The sequence below is a fragment of the Mustela nivalis genome (genome assembly GCF_964662115.1).
Source record: "Mustela nivalis genome assembly, chromosome: 2".
Classification (NCBI taxonomy): Eukaryota; Metazoa; Chordata; class Mammalia; order Carnivora; family Mustelidae; genus Mustela; species Mustela nivalis.
This window is the reverse complement of record NC_139021.1, coordinates 109,189,729-109,206,922: the sequence shown is the minus strand read 5'-3', so window position 1 is coordinate 109,206,922 and position 17,194 is coordinate 109,189,729. Positions and strand designations below refer to the sequence as shown.

At 42.6% G+C, this 17,194-nt stretch overlaps 1 protein-coding gene across 1 annotated transcript in view; it reads right to left on the bottom strand.

Moving 5' to 3' along the window:
- Window positions 1-17,194, bottom strand: part of LOC309859336 (contactin-associated protein-like 3) — a gene marked incomplete at its 5' end in the record, with an annotated part of 227,730 nt that overhangs the window by 77,122 nt on the left and 133,414 nt on the right. Inside the window, 4 exons of the mRNA XM_082719986.1 lie at window positions 2,523-2,669; window positions 7,813-8,074; window positions 11,108-11,251; window positions 12,329-12,513. Of these exons, the coding sequence (XP_082576112.1) occupies window positions 2,523-2,669; window positions 7,813-8,074; window positions 11,108-11,251; window positions 12,329-12,513 (738 nt within the window). The remainder of the gene's footprint in view (window positions 1-2,522; window positions 2,670-7,812; window positions 8,075-11,107; window positions 11,252-12,328; window positions 12,514-17,194) is intronic.

The following is a 17,194-nucleotide window of genomic DNA, read 5'->3' as shown; positions in this document are numbered from 1 at the left end:
CATGGTTTGTTATTGGAAACTATACTAACAAGATAGTTTTTCTTCACATCATCACAAATTCATGAAAACACTTAAGAAAAGCCTATTATGCTTATTTTTTTTTAACACATTGCCTCCAAATCTCTAAGGCTCTTTCATAGACCAAAGGCTGTTTCATTAAATTGACTATGCATATTAGGAAAGATTGATAGTTTGTACATAAGGAAAATTTTAAATTCACTGGCAAGATGATTCTTGGCAGCTGTAGGATATTTATCACATCTTTTGTAATAACAAAAAAAATGGTCACCATCAAGTTGTTGCTCAACAGTAAAACGGGATGGCAGATTTAATAAGTGAAACATGGTATCATACACATCAAAACCACATGGCAGTAAAAATTAATTAACTTTACCTATAAATATTCAACAGGGCTGGATCTCCAAAACTAATCTAGAACAACAGTGACAGCAATAACAATAAAAAGAACCCAGAAGAAGGCACACGGTAGTGCCCTATTTGTAAACTGAAAAGCCAGGGAACACAAAAACTACTGTGTGAAGTCACCTACATGGATATAGCTTCTAAAGAAAAGCAATACATTAAAAACTTTTCAGTTGTAAAATAAATAAGTCATAGGGATGCAACGTACAGCATGGTTATTACAGTTAATAATAAGAAAGTAGACCTTAAAATTTTCATGACAAGAAAAATTATAACTAAGTATGGTGGTGGATATTATCTAGTTATTGTGGGATTATTTCCTAATGTATACAAACACTGAGTCTTATGCTTCCATCTGAAACTGACATGGTGCTACACATTGATTAAAACATAAAAAGGCAATACAAAGATTAGTAAAAAGGGGGACTGGGCAATACTTAACTGGGGGAGTACAAATTTAGAGGAGCGAGGGAGACACTAAAAGCATTGTAGTGTTTAATTGTGTACATTAGGGGGTTAGCCAACAAACACTCTTTCAAGAAACATGAGTAGTATTTTAAAATACATACATGAATTACATAGTGACTTCATATCAAATCAACGTGTAAGTATTTATGGAAAGTACCTGTTCTCATGCAGCTGTGCATTGCACATTTGGAACATGCCCGATGCTCAAATATGAGAGAAGACTCTGTGGTTTTAGAAAGATTTTTTTTAACTTTTTAATACAAAATAACAAGCATTCCATTTTGCACCATTAAACAATACAGCAAGGATTTTTCTTCCTGTCCCATTTAGTGTTTCAAAATCTTTTACGTTTTAAGTTACAGCTCCCAGATAAATTCTTTATTTAGTTTTGAAGGAATTGGTTCCTCTGCAGAGCTCTAAAATCCATCATAAGCATAAAGGTTTGGAGGACTCACAACTGACAGGCCTAAGTGCTGGTGGCTCCGACTTTTCACATGGATGCCTCAGAATGGACATTTGTTACCCTCAGGAGCTCCCCCTCCCTGGCTGCATGGATTCTGGACAGATTCAGTCAAAGTTCTACCAAACAAGCAAACCCGCCGTCTCCTGCAGTTGGGGTGATGGCCTGGTGTTGTCTTGGTAAAGTTCACCACGAGGTAGTGAGTGAGTGTCATTAGCCATTAAGTTCCTCTCTTGCTTTGGTGTAGGTAATGGTGTCCTTGTGCCTAGACAGTGGGCAACAGGACCCTTCCTGAATGTTTAGGGCAACAGAGCAGCTGGGAATCTTGGGGAAATGCAGATTGGGGCTCAGGAAGTCAGGAGAGTTACATCTGCATCTGTGACAAGCTTGAAAGTGGTGCTGCCATGGGTGGCTCCCGGGCCACACCAGAGGACCTGGGCCCCTCAGGGAGGAGAGTGGCTGACAAAAAGACCGCCCACGGGCAACAAGGAAACTGTTGCATAAAAACACCTGAAGGAAAGGTTCTAAGGGTTATCTGGCCTTCCGAAAATACTCTACAGTGAAGCACAAAAGGTAGGACAGAGAGTGAGGACCCTCAGAGTGGCCTGCACAGAGTCACCTGGAGTTTCCCTGGGTGTCAGAGCCAGAGAAAGCAGATCTCTAGGGATGGAGACAGGCCCTAGCATTCTGGAAGCTTTCTAGGTGACTGTAGTGAAAACAAGTGCTAAATTCAAAACCAATCTTAGTAAATGCACATTAAAACAAGGCCCCCCCCATAGACTTGCATTTTAGGCCATAATTTACCATCTTTGTCTGGGGCACCTGGGTGGCACAGTAGACTAAGCACCCTATTTTTGGTTTTGGCTCAGGTCTCATCTTAGGGTGATGAGATCAAGCCACATATCGGGCTCCACACTCAATGGAGAATCTGCTTGGGATTCTCTCTCCCTCTCCCTCTGTCACTCCCACTCATGCTCTCTCTCTAAAATAAGTAAATAAATCCTTAAGAAGAATTTACTGTCTTTGCTCAACATTTTCATTGACTAAACTGAAAGAGAAACCTCACTCTTCACTATTAACCTTCATTTAAAATTGCCAGTTGTCTCAGAAGGCAGGAGCTGGAAAGACAAGGATGGTTTGGTTGCCAGCACCGCTGGTTCCTTTCACTTACCGCCCAAATAATAGGTGTCCCCTGAATCAATCTGCCCACGCAGGGAGTGAGACACAGAGGCTGCCTCACCATCCACCATCATGCTCAGGTGATTTTCTTTCAACGAGAAGGACACTGAATGCCACTGCCCATCACTTAATCTGGCACCTGGAAGTAAACAAAATTGGGTAAGAAATTCCTAAAAAAACCTATAGATGCAGCTACGCAGAGCCATGCTTGAAAACAAACAATACAATCACAATCTTAGACACCCTACAAAACTTCACCTGATGTTTGAACTCACCCGAAACCCCCCAGGTTATTTAGCTGGCTGGGAAATGGAGACTGACCACAGAGGGCAGCTGGGCCTCTCAGAGAGAAAAGGAGAGGCTTGGGACATATGTGGGCTTGGGGGTTTCTTAACAGGCAAAGAGATCATGTGGTATCCTGGTCATGTTTCTCTAGGAGGAAGGGATTACCTGTGGAGTGAGGCTCATTGAGTAAATATGTGGTTCCAGAGGGCCCTTGCCTCTGACCTCCCACAGTCATAGATTGCTCAGTCACATTCTAACACAAATTATATTCTAGCAAAAATTATTGTGATCAGTTAAGAGTATTAAGACATATGTGCACAGAGCAATGGCTGTGTTTCACTTTCTCATTGCTCGGTTAAATCAGAAAAGTACAGGGAGAAAAAAAGAGAAAAGAAAGAAAGCTGTATTGAGAGGGGGAGGAAGAATCAAGAGTGGACAGTCTAAATATTCTGCCTTGGACAGCGCAATCTTAGTTTCTCCCAGTGCTAGGGTTTTAACAGACTAACACAACAGAATCCTGAATGAGCTTGAAATGACCAAATATCCTAGTCCCCTGGCACAGGGCGTACTTCCCCATCTTCTAGTTCATTAGTATTTTAGGATGTTGAGAAGGATAATATTTTCCAAAATTGTTGTTATAAAAATAAAATCTCGTCCCTACTATAACATATTATTATTATATATAATCTTGGTAGACTATTTGGAAAAATATATCATATATATTGATGTAACTCTTTAGAAAAAATGTATCAGCAACTTAAGTATTACTACAACATGAAAATTCATTGAACAAAATGTAACATTTAGAAAGCATCACATTAAAGTGTGTGTGTGTGTGTGTATGCATACTCAATCACTGTCTAAAAATGGACAAAAACCAGTAGGTAATATTTTTAAATGTTAACATTAACTTTGGATGAGGGAATTGTGTTTGCCTTCATGCCCATATTCCACTGGCCAAATTGAGTCATTCGTTCAAAAGCAAGGGACTCCTCCCCTCCACAGGGAGGTCATGGCCCCAGAGACACCTGCTGCTCTGAAGGAGCACAGTGAACAATTGGAATATTTAGAAATTGTCTTGCCCAACAGGGAAACAGGTCATAAACAAACACTTCAGCTCATTGAAAAACAACCAAGTGAGACTCTTTTGATGTCTTTGATGTCTTGCCCAAGCTTGCGCATGACCCTGCCTGACTCTAATTTGATTGTCTTGGGGAACTGTCCTGATAGATTAGCCTATACCTCTTGCAAATGAGAAAGGTGCTGACTGCTTAGAGCCCTCTAAGTTTGGAAGTCAACCTGCAAGGGTCAGAAGTTATTTTCTAGCTCATGGAGGATCAGCCCCAAAGAAAATACGGCCATGTTTCTGGTGGAAAGTTAACCAGGCATATTTAATTTAGTATCAGAGTTTGGCCCAAGGAACCCAATCAACCCCGTAAATCCATGTCCCTCCAATGCTCGTTAATATGTCAATGATACTGCAATTAAAAATGAAAATACATCTTTTTTTGTCTTGGCTTCATTTCTCATCAGTGATGTTGACATAGATTCAAGACCCATGTGCATGGGAAATATGTTTCTGGCCTGACCCAGAAGGTCATAGACCCAACTGTAAAAATCACGATGCCTCCGCTCCTCTCAGACTGTGAAATAGGAGCGATGGTACTTCCCAGCACTCCCTTTCAGGGACTTTAGCTCTTTGCCGTGTACACCCATCTCTCACTTTCTGTGTCACATTTGTGAATCCAAAACTGTTGCAAAGACCCCACACAGGATAGGTTCATGACCAATGATGAGAAAGCTGACACAGAATCCAGAGGATTGCGGTTAGATACTCAAGACCTACATTATGACACTGGTCCTAAAGGAAATCCTCCAGCCCTAGAGCTGAAGGAATCCACAAACAAGAATCTGGGAATGTTCCTTCCACTCTTGTCATTCAGTATTTATTTTAAAGTTTACCTAATTATCTGTCAGGACAGAACCACATCCACTTAAAATCTGATGTTAATGGGACACCTGGGTGGCTCAGTGGGTTAAGCCTCTGCCTTTGGCTCAGGTCATGATCCCAGGGTCCTGGGATTGAGCCCCACATTGGGCTCTCTGTTCAGTGGTGAGCCTGCTTCCACCCACCCCCAGCCTGCCTCTCTGCCTACTTGTGATCTCTGTCTGCCAAATAAATAAATAAAATCTGATGTTAAAATTCCCTCCTGTCCTCTCTCTTCCCCCTCCATTTACCCATCTATTTAGGACATAGAGTTTTTTTTCCTGGGAGAACTTGCAGAAAACACTCCAGAATATCTCCTTGAATGGGTAATAGATGCTATTTACCTCTATAATAAAAGGCTGTTTTTAATAAAATTCGGCATTCTCATTTAAAAGTGAAATGCCTGCTCTTATGAACATTCTGTTTCTCCCCATTATAATTCTCACCCTTTGTGTTTCTTTTGTGTGTCTTCTACCACTTCTGACAGAAGGATGGCCTGTCTCCCAGACAGCACTACAGTCAAAGGATGGATAGAGAAGGGAGGGTCAGGGGCGTTTAGATTTGTGCTACTGGGAACACGATGCTTATTCTCCCACCCACCCCCCAACTCCACAAAGGCTTCAGTCTGGGCAGCCAGGGATGGTCTCGGGACTAGTTCTGGAATAATGAGAACTAAAGGTTTTGGAGTGACAGCTGACTAGCAGGCACTGGGCTCATGGTCTGTAGGCTCAACATCATTGTTTCCACCATTGGTCACACTAGTGTCACTCCAACAAGGAGGACCCGAGGCTTGGGGAGAACATGGGTGGCACTTTTTGAGCCCATCAGGCCTAGCAGCACAAAGGAGGGTCTGGAAATGGACCTGGGAGGCGAGTTTTCTCACACACCCCTCCCACCAGCTTGTGTCAAGTCCAACCTGATCACAGAGAACACTGCCCTGGGCAGTCAAGTCCCTTCGGGAAAGGGTGGACTGTATCTTTTTCTACAGAAAGGGAATGCATGTTCCCCTTCCCCTCACTGACCTTCTGTTCCCACCACACTCCGCTGGCCCAGTTCCACAAGCACACAGACACTAGATTGTACACTCTGGACCTTTCTAGATCCCTTCACAAACACAGTGAGGTAACTATTTGGAAAAAGGACCCAAAAGCTGGAAGCATGATGAATGGTAACTGGGTGTCCTTTCCTGGCATTTGGCATGATTACGACTCACTCAGCCTTTAAACTTTGGTTCTTGGTTTGGTAGGTGCTTTCGCACTTCATCTAAGGGTTGGAGTGAAAACCAGTCACCATCTGCCTCCTCTTGATCACTTTCTGTGCTTTGCAGACACCGTGCCTTTCTCCAGCTGAAGGCTTGTGGCCCACTGCCCAGACTGCGTCTCTCGGGGACATTTTTCCAACAGCATCTGCTCATTCTCTGACTCTGTGTCATGATCCTTCAGACTTTTTTATCACTGTGACATTTGTGATGCTGATCTGTGATCTGTGATTACAACTCGCTGAAGGCTCACGGGACACCATTTCTTAGCAATAGCGTATTTTTTAAATTAAGGAACGTATATTGTTTTTCCAGACATAAAACTCCTGCACATTTAGAAGACCATAGTATACTGCAGATATAACTTTTATATGCATGGGGAAGCAAAAAAAAAAAATCCATTTTGTTCGCTTTATTGCAATATTTGTTGTACTGGGGTGGTCTGGAATCAGACCTGAGTATCTCAGAGGCAAGCCTGTATTTCAAAGGTTAAAAAAAAAAAAAAAAAGAAAGAAAGAAAAAAGAAAAAAAAGGAAAAAAAACCTAAAATGCTTCTCTTTATTTGTTTTTTAAAGATTTTATTTATTTATTTGACAGAGATCACAAGTAGACAGAGAGGCAGGCAGAGAGAGGGGGAAGCAGACTCCCTGCTGAGCAGAAAGCCCTATGTGGGGCTCGATCCCAGGACCCTGGGACCACGACCCGAGCCAAAGGCAGAGGCTTCAACCCACTGAGCCACCCAGGTGCCCCACCCCTCAGATGCTTCTTTAAAAAGCAGCAAGAAAAATGCACCTCTGTTTTGCTTCCAAAAATTAATGCGTTACCCAGTGAAAGCTTAAAAATTCAATTCAATAAAATATTTCTATAATATTTCAGTGCCAGCCTTCAAAAAAAGTTAAATAACTATTCCCAGTATGTTGGAAGGGAGAACTGTGTGTACTCACATGAAGCAACAGCAAAGCACCATCTCTTCATTAATAAGACACGCAGCTTGTAAATCTACACAAACCAAGAGTGAAGCAATTTCCAAAATCTGACTTGGTTGTGCCCATCTGCAGAGGTCCACAAGGAAACTCCTTACGCCATTGGTCAGATTTTTTCTTTTATTTATAAAGAGAAACAAAGAGCTACGTTTCATTCCTGGCTTTCCATCCTGACCTGGTAATCTGGGTCAGGCAAAATGTTCCTTCTGTAGTCAACACTCGTGGAATGACACCTACCTGGCTTTACATTTTCACCAGCACTCTAACGCAAAAGAGTCCCCAGACTCTGAGGATAACACAACCCTGGAAGGGAGTTTAGAAACGTGGGTCCTTCTTGGAAACCGAGAAGAACACCCACAGTTATAAGAAGCCTTATCCAAAACAGGGATTCCCAAAGGAACAGAAAATCCAGGAAAAATCGTAACTTCAAATATGACTGGTGTGTGTATAGGCTCAAAATATGGTATAAGGAACCTCTTTTCGCAGGACTCCAACTTAGGATACTGTTCTCCAGTGTTTCAAGTGGACTGCCAACTCCACATCATCAGTTGATAGCAAGGTTATTTTTTAAACTTTTTGAGAGGTATATGTGATCTGCAGCTAACTTCGGCTTCCACTGACTCACACACCAACAGCCTGGAGGTATCTAGTTCAAAGGTAAGTGAACTCTAATTTCCTCTAGAAGGATTATGAGTATCTTACTGATTCAGTCGTTCATTCAGTGCAGAGGTGACAGAAGGACCGTGCAGTCACAACAAATGCCTATTACCTGCTGTGATGTCCCTCGCCGGGTGTTCCGGCTGGAAGAGACTCAGCCTGAGTTTTCCATCATTAAGAACGAGGATGAGAGCCACTGGCCCATGTGGGAATTGAGTGGTCAGCAGCAGCCCTGCCCTGTTCCACGTTCGGAATTGGAAAGCGACCGACACCTTGTCCTCTCCGATGGTGCCCGGCAGAGCCAAGTAACTCCTGGAGCTCAGAAAAGTCATGGGCACAATTTGTGGGTGTGAGCATGAGAAGGACACATTTCCCTGTAAATACAGTGGGAAAAGATTTAGGAAGGGGAAGAAGGGATGCTTTCATGAGCAGCGAGCTTTCCAAGAGGTGCAGTTTCCTATCAACCTTCCAGCAATTGAGGACTTAAGAACTAGGCTTCCCCATCCAGCTGCAATCCAGATTTACCTGACAGGTCCCTCAAACTGTGACACTGCCCTGGCTGGGCAAACCTCTTTCTGAGGCTTTCAGGGCAGTTCTGTCTCCTCTATTTCTGGGCATTGGCAAAGGAAACTTGAGACATGTCTTTCCCAGGCCTTGCGCTGGGTACAGGACAGAACAGAGGAGACAGATTTCTTATACCTCAAGGCACTGGCTTTTTACATGCGGCATGAAGCCCAGCACCACAGATAGCAGCTCCAGGAACCTTCCTGCACTCCGCTTGGCTGTGTAAATGCTTACACACCCATTACTCAGGGGACACAAACATCTGGCTCAGGCAGGCCATGAGCTTTGGCCCGTCTGAGGCAGGGGTATGGCCGGCCTGAGCAGGCTACCTGCCTCTTAGAGGCTCCCATGGGCCATGTCAATCAGCACACTCTCCCCAGCCTGACCTCTGACCTGCCAGGTGCCTGTTTTTTAATTTCATTCTATTTTACTAAAAAACACACCTTTGAGCTTTAGATTATATCTACTGCTCCAGGAGCAAACTTACCTTTAATCATAGTGTTTGGGAGGAAGGAACTTAAGTTCTTAAAAAAACTCCAATTAAGTGGGGCACCTGGGGAGCTCAGTGCGTTAAGCCTCTGCCTTCACCTCAGGTCATGATCGCGGGGTCCTGGGATCAAGGACTCAGTAGGAAGTCTGCTTCTCCCTCTCCCTCTCTCCCCCCCACATGTGCTCTCTCTCTCAAGTAAATAAATTCTTTTAAAAAAATTTAGATAAATTTTCATAAATTCCAGAGGAATATGTGCCCAAACATTGCCCTTCCTCTCAAAAATATATACCATAAAAGCACTGTAATTAAGTCAGTACAGCATTGGTATGGAGTAGACACAGCAGTGGAGCCCAGTGACTGACCCACAGAAAGATCTGAGACCACAGGTACAGCCAGTACATGGTGGGCGGTAAGATTCAAGCCTGTGTGCAGAGGTTGGGTCTGATCACTAAACAGCTCAGGCACGAATGGGAACCCGCGAGACCTAAAATAGCTAATGATCTGCACAGAGTAAAGCCCAGACAGTAGAAGACTTTTTTTTTTTTTCAATTTTAAAGTAAATAAGTAAATGAAACTACCTTAAAACTTTTTACAGGAAAATCCTTGAGACTGTAGGGAGTCTGCTTCTTGAGACTGAGTTTAGGGTTTCAGAAGTATTTCAAAGCAGGAACAAATACTACAAAGCTATTCAAAAAATACACTGAGACATTGGCTATGTACCAATAAAGGCATTTATATACTCAACATGGCCCATAACATTTAATATAAAAGATATGATATATGATATATAATTATATTATAACATGATCTTATATTTATTAGAAAATTGGTTAATCTGGGAAAACATTTGGATCATGAATGACATAGGGAGATCTATCAACCTTAAAACTCTCTTGTAAATTGGGGCACCTGGGTGGCTCAGTCAGCTGAGTGACCGACTCTTGATTTCAGCTCAGGTCATGGTCTCAGGGTCCTGGGATTGAGTCCCATGTAGGGCTCCGAGCTCAGTAGGGGGTCTGCTTGAGAGGTCCTCTCTCTTTCTCTCCCTCATGCTCTCTCTCTAAAATAAACAAACCTTTAAAAAAAAAAGCATTCCCACAGTTTTCACTGAGTTGGAAAATGGAGATGGAGAAAAGGTCACATAAAACAATCCCATTTCTATAAACAACGCTCGATATGGAGGCATCAATATTCACAAAGATGGGTGCACGGATTGTAGAGGAATTGGTTCTAAGGAACCAAATGTGGAAGGACAGACGCTAGCTCAGTAACACGCTAGTCCAGGGGACGGCCTGCAGCCGCGTGGAGGGACGGAAGCCTGACAACAGTCCAACCCATCTGAGGGGTCCACCTGCTTTGAGATAACATGCTCCTTACTCGCTGACCTAAGTCCCCAGATCCACAGCAGACAGACCACTGGCCTTGGGGTGAGAAGGTCCCAAATGTGCCCAGTCGCCTGTTCGATGCCACATCCACCTTCTGAAGAGTCAAGCAAGTTTTCTGGCAAATCTTTTTCTTTCTTAGGTCACAGGACTGATTTTACTAACCTCCCTTTGTGTATCTGTGGGCCTTGGCCTCCATTTTCAGAACAATGGGGTGCCCATGAACATCAGCAAACAGGCATCAGACCCCCGAGGCATAGACCCTGAGCACGAAGATGGGGTTTGTGGCCGGCACAACCACGGAGTCTGCCCGGGATGGAGAGATGCAGCAGACCACTCCCACCCTTCACTGACCCACTCCTAACCCCTCTGCAAATCGCTGGCCTGGGTAGAAACCCAGCAGTTGGCTTCTGCACAAGAGTCCACCTTCTCCCCAAGTTCCTGGCCTCAAATTAAATTAAGCTCAAATTCCTTTCCAATCCAAATTCATCTCTCGAGTACTGGCCTTTCGAGTGAGTGGCAGGCACTGAGCTAGGAGTTCAGTAACAGGAGAAAGGAGCAAGAGGAAATCAATCCCAACAGAGACCCTTCCCCAAAAAGTCTTTATTCAGATGCATTATGACACATTTGTGAAAGCGTGCATCTGTTTCCACACACCTGTAAAAATTAAGAAGCCGGTGATGGGGATAGAGGAGGGCACTTGTGAGGAGCCCAGGTGGCACAGGGAATTGCTGAATCCCTGAACTGCACACTGGAAGCTCATACTACACTGTATGTTAGTGACTAGAACTAAAATTTTAAAAAGTTAAATTAAAAAATCAAGTTAATATTTAGTGAATTAAGTCAAATACAAATTAAAAGGTGTACGTGATTGGCACTTTCCCTGCCTTCAGAAGAGGTACATTCTAGACTGGGTCCATCAGACAAGCTGCAGTTCCCTGCTCCGTGGACCTCGCGTGTAGCTCTCTTACCATGACGAGGATCTGCGGTGTGTGTTTCTTGGACAAATCAATGAGATCCACTCCATTATAGTAGAGATTTTCAAAGCAACCATAAAAGTCTTTTTGTGGGAATGCCACTGATTTTCCGTGTCCAGGAATCCCCCCAAAGCTGATCTTAGAAAGAAAAAAATGACATAAGTAATATTGTTTAATGATTTTCTGATTGCCTAAAACACGTATTCTCAGCAGTTATAGGATAATTGCCTCCAATCTATCTGGCATTATTTTAACATTAACATGTTAATTTCAGGTGAATTTTTAGACATAGATGTACCAATTCTTTCTTTATTAAATTTAGATAAGTAAGTTAAATACCCCTTCTCACAATTTGCTACTCAAAGGGCTATGTCACTTCAGCTGATGGGGAATGTTGTTTGTTCATTTCCACAGTCACTCTTGATCTGGGTGACAAGGTGGCTAACCATAATAACATTCTACTTTACAAACCTTCCTAGAACCCAGCTTCAGGCTCCAAGTCTTTGCCAGGACACTGCTGATGGGTTAGAATAATGAAGGCATTGATAATCTCATTCATGACCAGGCTCTGCAGCTGGCCTCCTTGGCTGAGGCCACTTACACTAAATGAATGTTGAAATAATCCCCTTTGCTCTGATAAATGTGCTGAGCAGAACTGGCAGAACAAAAGGTGTTCTCCAGTGCCAGTTAGATACGTGCGGGCAACATGCCAGGGATGCGTTAAGCCTTTAAAATGTCCCTAGAAACAGTACTTTGATTCGCCTGACCATGGCTCTCTTGTTCCTTGAAAAAGTAGGTTGGAATGTAAGGTGCTTACTTCTCCAAGCACCCTGGATTGTTAATTCTGTTTACAATTTCTCTAAAACACAGAGATCTCCTAAGGAATGGGTCACAGCCAACACCAGAGGTAACATGGAAAGCCATCTGGACACATGTATTTTACTGTGCCACCTGTCATACTGATAGCTCTTCATCCACACACTTTCTGAATTCAACAACTACTTCCTCCCAGGGGAGAACTCACACCTATGAGTGATAAAACATCTCAACAATGCGCGTGGGTCTCTCTCTGGGCTGACATCACCCGTGAGAAACGTTTCACCAGAATTCCAAATTACTAGCAATTGGAATTTCTCTGTGTAGAGATATTTTCTTAAAAGGTTATGCTGCGTTTAAATAACAAAATCTGTAATACTTGAAAAAAAATGTTCATACCTTATAATCAAGATCCAAGTAGTCGCACTTGCCCTCGGCCTGGAAATGCTGACTGTGCCTGTCCACGGTGAAGTGGACATGGATGTTTCCAAGCTCGATAAGGACAGAATGCCAGTGCTCGTCATCCAGCAGGCTGCCCAGGGTGAGGGTCGCATGGGCATCAGAGGAGGGCAGGTTAGCATGGCCTACAAGGACAGGCGAAGCAAATGAACCACCCTATCCAACCCGGTACCATGGCTGCTGTGTGGGAGGCCAACTCAGTACCGTGGCTGCCCTGTGCGAGGCCAACTCAGTACCAGGCTGCCCTGTGGGAGGTCAACATGTCCCCCAGTCACTTTCCTTGCACACTTCTATCCGGAGAACTGGTCAACTGCCTTTACCTCAGCCTCATGTACAACCTTCTCTCACTCAGGAATGATTTCTTCTACCTTTCTTGTGTTTATTATTGTTAATTATTGCATTTTTGGTTTTCTTGGAAGTATCTTCTTCCAAGAACCTCATGAAGCACATGGCCTCATGGCTCCTGAGAACCTTACAGAGAGCACCACCTCACAGTTTCAGGGATCCACCCCTTGTCTTTACAATATTATCAGGATGTTTACTGAACATGCACAAATGGTCTTACATGCTAATCGAGCTATAAAACTTGTTACAGTAAAGTACATTCAGGATACATGGGTGTTCTCTATAGTACACCTCAACTGTGGAGCAACCATGCTTCCATTTGCCCAGACCATTCTGTTTCATGCCTCTTGCTCCAGAGTAATTATTTCTAGGGTCTTCTTTCTTTCTTGAAAGTGTTCTGGTTTCAGGATAAATTAGCTACTTAACTGTGAAAAACTAAGCATAAAAAGATACTTCCATCTAAAGAGGTATATTTTTGAAAACACCCACTGGGAACTTTTTACCTGAATTAAGCAATAAGATGAGCTTTCCTCTAACTAACTGCAGGGTGACATGCTTGCCGTTTTGTCCTTCTCTGTGGAGTAGAATCCCGTCAGTCTGACTGGTTTTAAATTTCAAAGAAATAACATCTTTTGCTGGACTCATGGATTTCTGATTAAACGTGTATAGCAAGAAGCTTTTCCCATCAAAGTTAACCATCTCGGATCCTATAGCGGGAGAAATTAGAAAATAATCTAAGTATAATACATCTTTACTCATGCACTGAATTGAGCAAATTGACACAAACACACGGAAACATAATATATCTCCAGTCTGTTTAGTGCAGAGGGGAAAAAACGGTGCTGCCCATCCACCCCAATACCCATAGTTGAGATCCCTAACCTCTACTCTTTGCCTTTTCTGACATTTTCCCTAACATATATCAACTAGAAATACTTCTGCTGACGAAGTCCAATTGCTTCTGCCTTTATACTGGCCACTTCTCATCCTGTAGACAACAAAGATTGGTAAAACAGTTGAAGTCACTCCCCACAGTGGCACATCATGGCCACGAAGTTGCAATTGTCCCTCAGCACTCTGATAGTCTTATTTTTCACACTATCAAGGTCACTTACATTCTCTTTATTGAAAAAGTTATATTTTGTCATAAATGTAAAAAGAACACTGGTCAAAGCAACCAAAGACAGAACAGGAGACGTACAAAGGGATTCATACTACCCAGAAGAATCTCTTGTATTTCTCATTTTTCACAAGTAAAAAGACAAGATGTTACTGTCCTTAAAAAGTAAAAAAACATATGATTTTACTCATACGTGGAATCTAAAAACAAAAGAAATGAATAAACAAACAGAAAACAGAACCAGACCTATAAATGCAGAGAACAAACTGGTGGCTATAAAAGGGGTGGGGTGGGGGATGGGTAAAGTGGGTGATGTGGAGCTGCAAGTTTGGGCTTCCAGTCATGGAGTGAGTGAATAAGTCACGGTGTGAAAGGTATGGCCAGGAAATTAGTCAACGATATTCTGATCGAGTTGCATGGGGATGTGCGGCAGCCACGCACGCTGGTGGTAAACATCGGACAACCCGTAAAATCGTTAAATCACCATGTTGTACACCTGATGCTAATGTAACATTGTGTGTACACTGCACAAAAATATTTGAAAAAGAGGTTTTTTCAAATGTGTGTGTGCAAAAAATGAAGGTGCAGAAGGAAGACAAAGAAACAGGAAGCTGATGTCTTCTGAGACGATGATACGACATTGGGTTTATTTAACTTCACAAAAGCCTGGGGCCAATGTAAACTAGGATCTACATTTCATTCTGACAAACTAAAATGCTTACAGTAAACCCCTTAAATTCACAACTCTAAGGAATCCTTTATTTCATGCAGCCACCTTTTGAAAATTCAGGAGTTTGATTCCGGTTCCCATACATGGTAGAAAATGTGTAAACACAGCAGTGTGTCTAAAAATCATGGAAACAAGCAATTACTCTCCATTGCATAGTTAAATATATCCCTTTGTCAAATTTGAATGAATTGTCCTCGCGTTTTGGGTGAGCACAGATCTGGCCCCATCCCAGAACTGCGACTCTGCTGGCCTGGGGTGGGACCTGAGAGTCTGCTTTTCTAACGTGTCCCCTAGTGATGTTGACGATGTCGATGCCGCTGGTCTGGTAACTGCATATGAGAACCACTGCTCTACAGAACCTAGATTATATTTCTTGGAACATTCCCCTCAGGCAAAATGGAGTAGTGAAAAATTTACTGGATTTATAGATACACAAAAGAATGGGCTGAAAATCCTTTTGTTGTAATGTTTTCCTTTCCTCTCCAGTGAGATCCCTAACACTTGTACCTAGAACAATCAACCACAAGCTAATCATCATATTCTATCTTACAAGGCACATTTAACATGTGTTTTGACAGGTTCTCTAATCCTAGAAGGGGACTGAGTTATAATCTAGAGATGTCATCAATGGAGTAAAACAAAATCACTTCAAACAACATATCTTTTAGTAGTCCTGGTGGTTTCATTAAAATCTTAAATGGTAACAAACGTAAGCTCAGTGGAGAGGAGTTAAAACAGCACAGATAAAAATGAGGAATTTCTTTCAGAAGTCTGGAATGTGAGGCTTCTTTCTCTTCATCTGAAATGACCCACATCACTCTGCAGCCTGTATGGCCCCATGAGCTAATTTATAAAGGTCCGTTAAAAAAAAAAATGAAGAATTGTAGCAGAGAACACAGGTGCCCACAGACCTAAAATGTGTGCTGTCTGGCCCTTTACAGAGCCTGTCATCCTACATTCAGCAACATTAGCCAGTGATCCTTTCTGAGCCAAATTCCTGACTGCTTACAGGTGGCGGTGATAAGAACCAGCTCACTGCAAGACATGTGGCAATCCTTCTTCAATTTAAATATTAAAACCCTATTTTAGATGGGAAATCACAAATTTAATTATTTTTTGTTGATCTGTCTGTTGCATAATTCAATACACTTTGTTTGTGGTCTTTCATGAATCTATATTTATGAAGTCAAAAAATAGGTAAATATTATGGCTCCTGTGGAATATCACAGAAGACTGGTTTTATACGGACCATCTTCCGTAGCTTCAGACCCTGCCTTGGCAGTGATTTGGCTTTGGAAAATACAGTTTTGTCATTAAAAGGCCATTTCCCCCCTTATTCCCTTCCTCCCCTACACCCACACTGCCCTGACTTAATTTCCATTTGTTCCCACAAGTACACTTTCTTTTCATTTAACAGGGGTGTAACACCCACAAGGTGCTGGGATGAAACACAAGAGGACAGACATGGCTTGGCCTTCCCAGAGCTGACAGTGCTCCCCTCACCTTCTCACTCCAGCTATCATGAAAAGAACACATTTCACCAGGAATAGACTCATCTTACTGTGGTCTGCTTAGGAAACTAGACAAGGAAGCTCACAGTCAGGAAGGAGGAAGTGGAGCATGGGGGAGGTCTTCTCTGGGGAAGTGTCTGGAAAGAAAGAGGGTAAGACCTTACCCATCATATGGCATGTGTCACACGGAATTTACCAATAGGCACCCAAAAACAGCCAACATGGTTCAAACAATGTTGATCAAGAAGCCCCCTCATGATAAATGTGAAGTCCATGTGATAAGTAAGAGTGCACTCTGTCACAAAGATGACTTACAATGGGAATGTGTGGACTGGAAACTCAGTTTCAGGCCTCGTCAAAGAGAATCAATTCTAAAGAATGTTGTTCACTTACAAAGGTTCATGAGTCATTCTGAATATCTGAAAATAAATGGACATGTCACTAAACATAACATGACATTTTTAAACATGTGTCACTCATACACCATTTTTAAAGACAATATATTTTTTTCAAAGGTTGTATTTATTTGACAGACAGAGATCACAAGAAGACAGAGAGGCAGGCAGAGAGAGAGGAGGAAGCAGGCTCCCCACTGAGCAGAGAGCCCGATGTGGGGCTTGATCCCAGAACCCTGGGATCATGAAGTGAGCTGAAGTCAGAGGCTTAACCCACTGAGCTTCCCTGGTGCTCCAAAGCAATAGATATTTTTTTTAATTAAACCAAAACATTGTATTGTGGGACAAAGAAGGCTTAGCTCAGTGAGTTCGCAGGGGCTAGCTCTCCAAGCACGGATGGGGGACAGCCCATCTGTAGGAGAGGTTCCCTCACCTTCATGCCCATGCTGGTGATAGCCATCAAAATATAGCCCCAGTTAATAAAACCAAATTATAAAATAAAATCATATAAATTGGAAAAACACTTTGAATTTTCAATGAAGCATCATATCACATTTTCCATTTTGGAATGAAGGTTCTGCATTCTTGCAATGGACAAAACTACTGGCTCCCACTTTGATTCATAATAAGTGGACCTCCATCTCAAGTACCCCAATAATTTAATTAATAGAATTACGTACAAACACATTTTTCACGAGCCTCCTT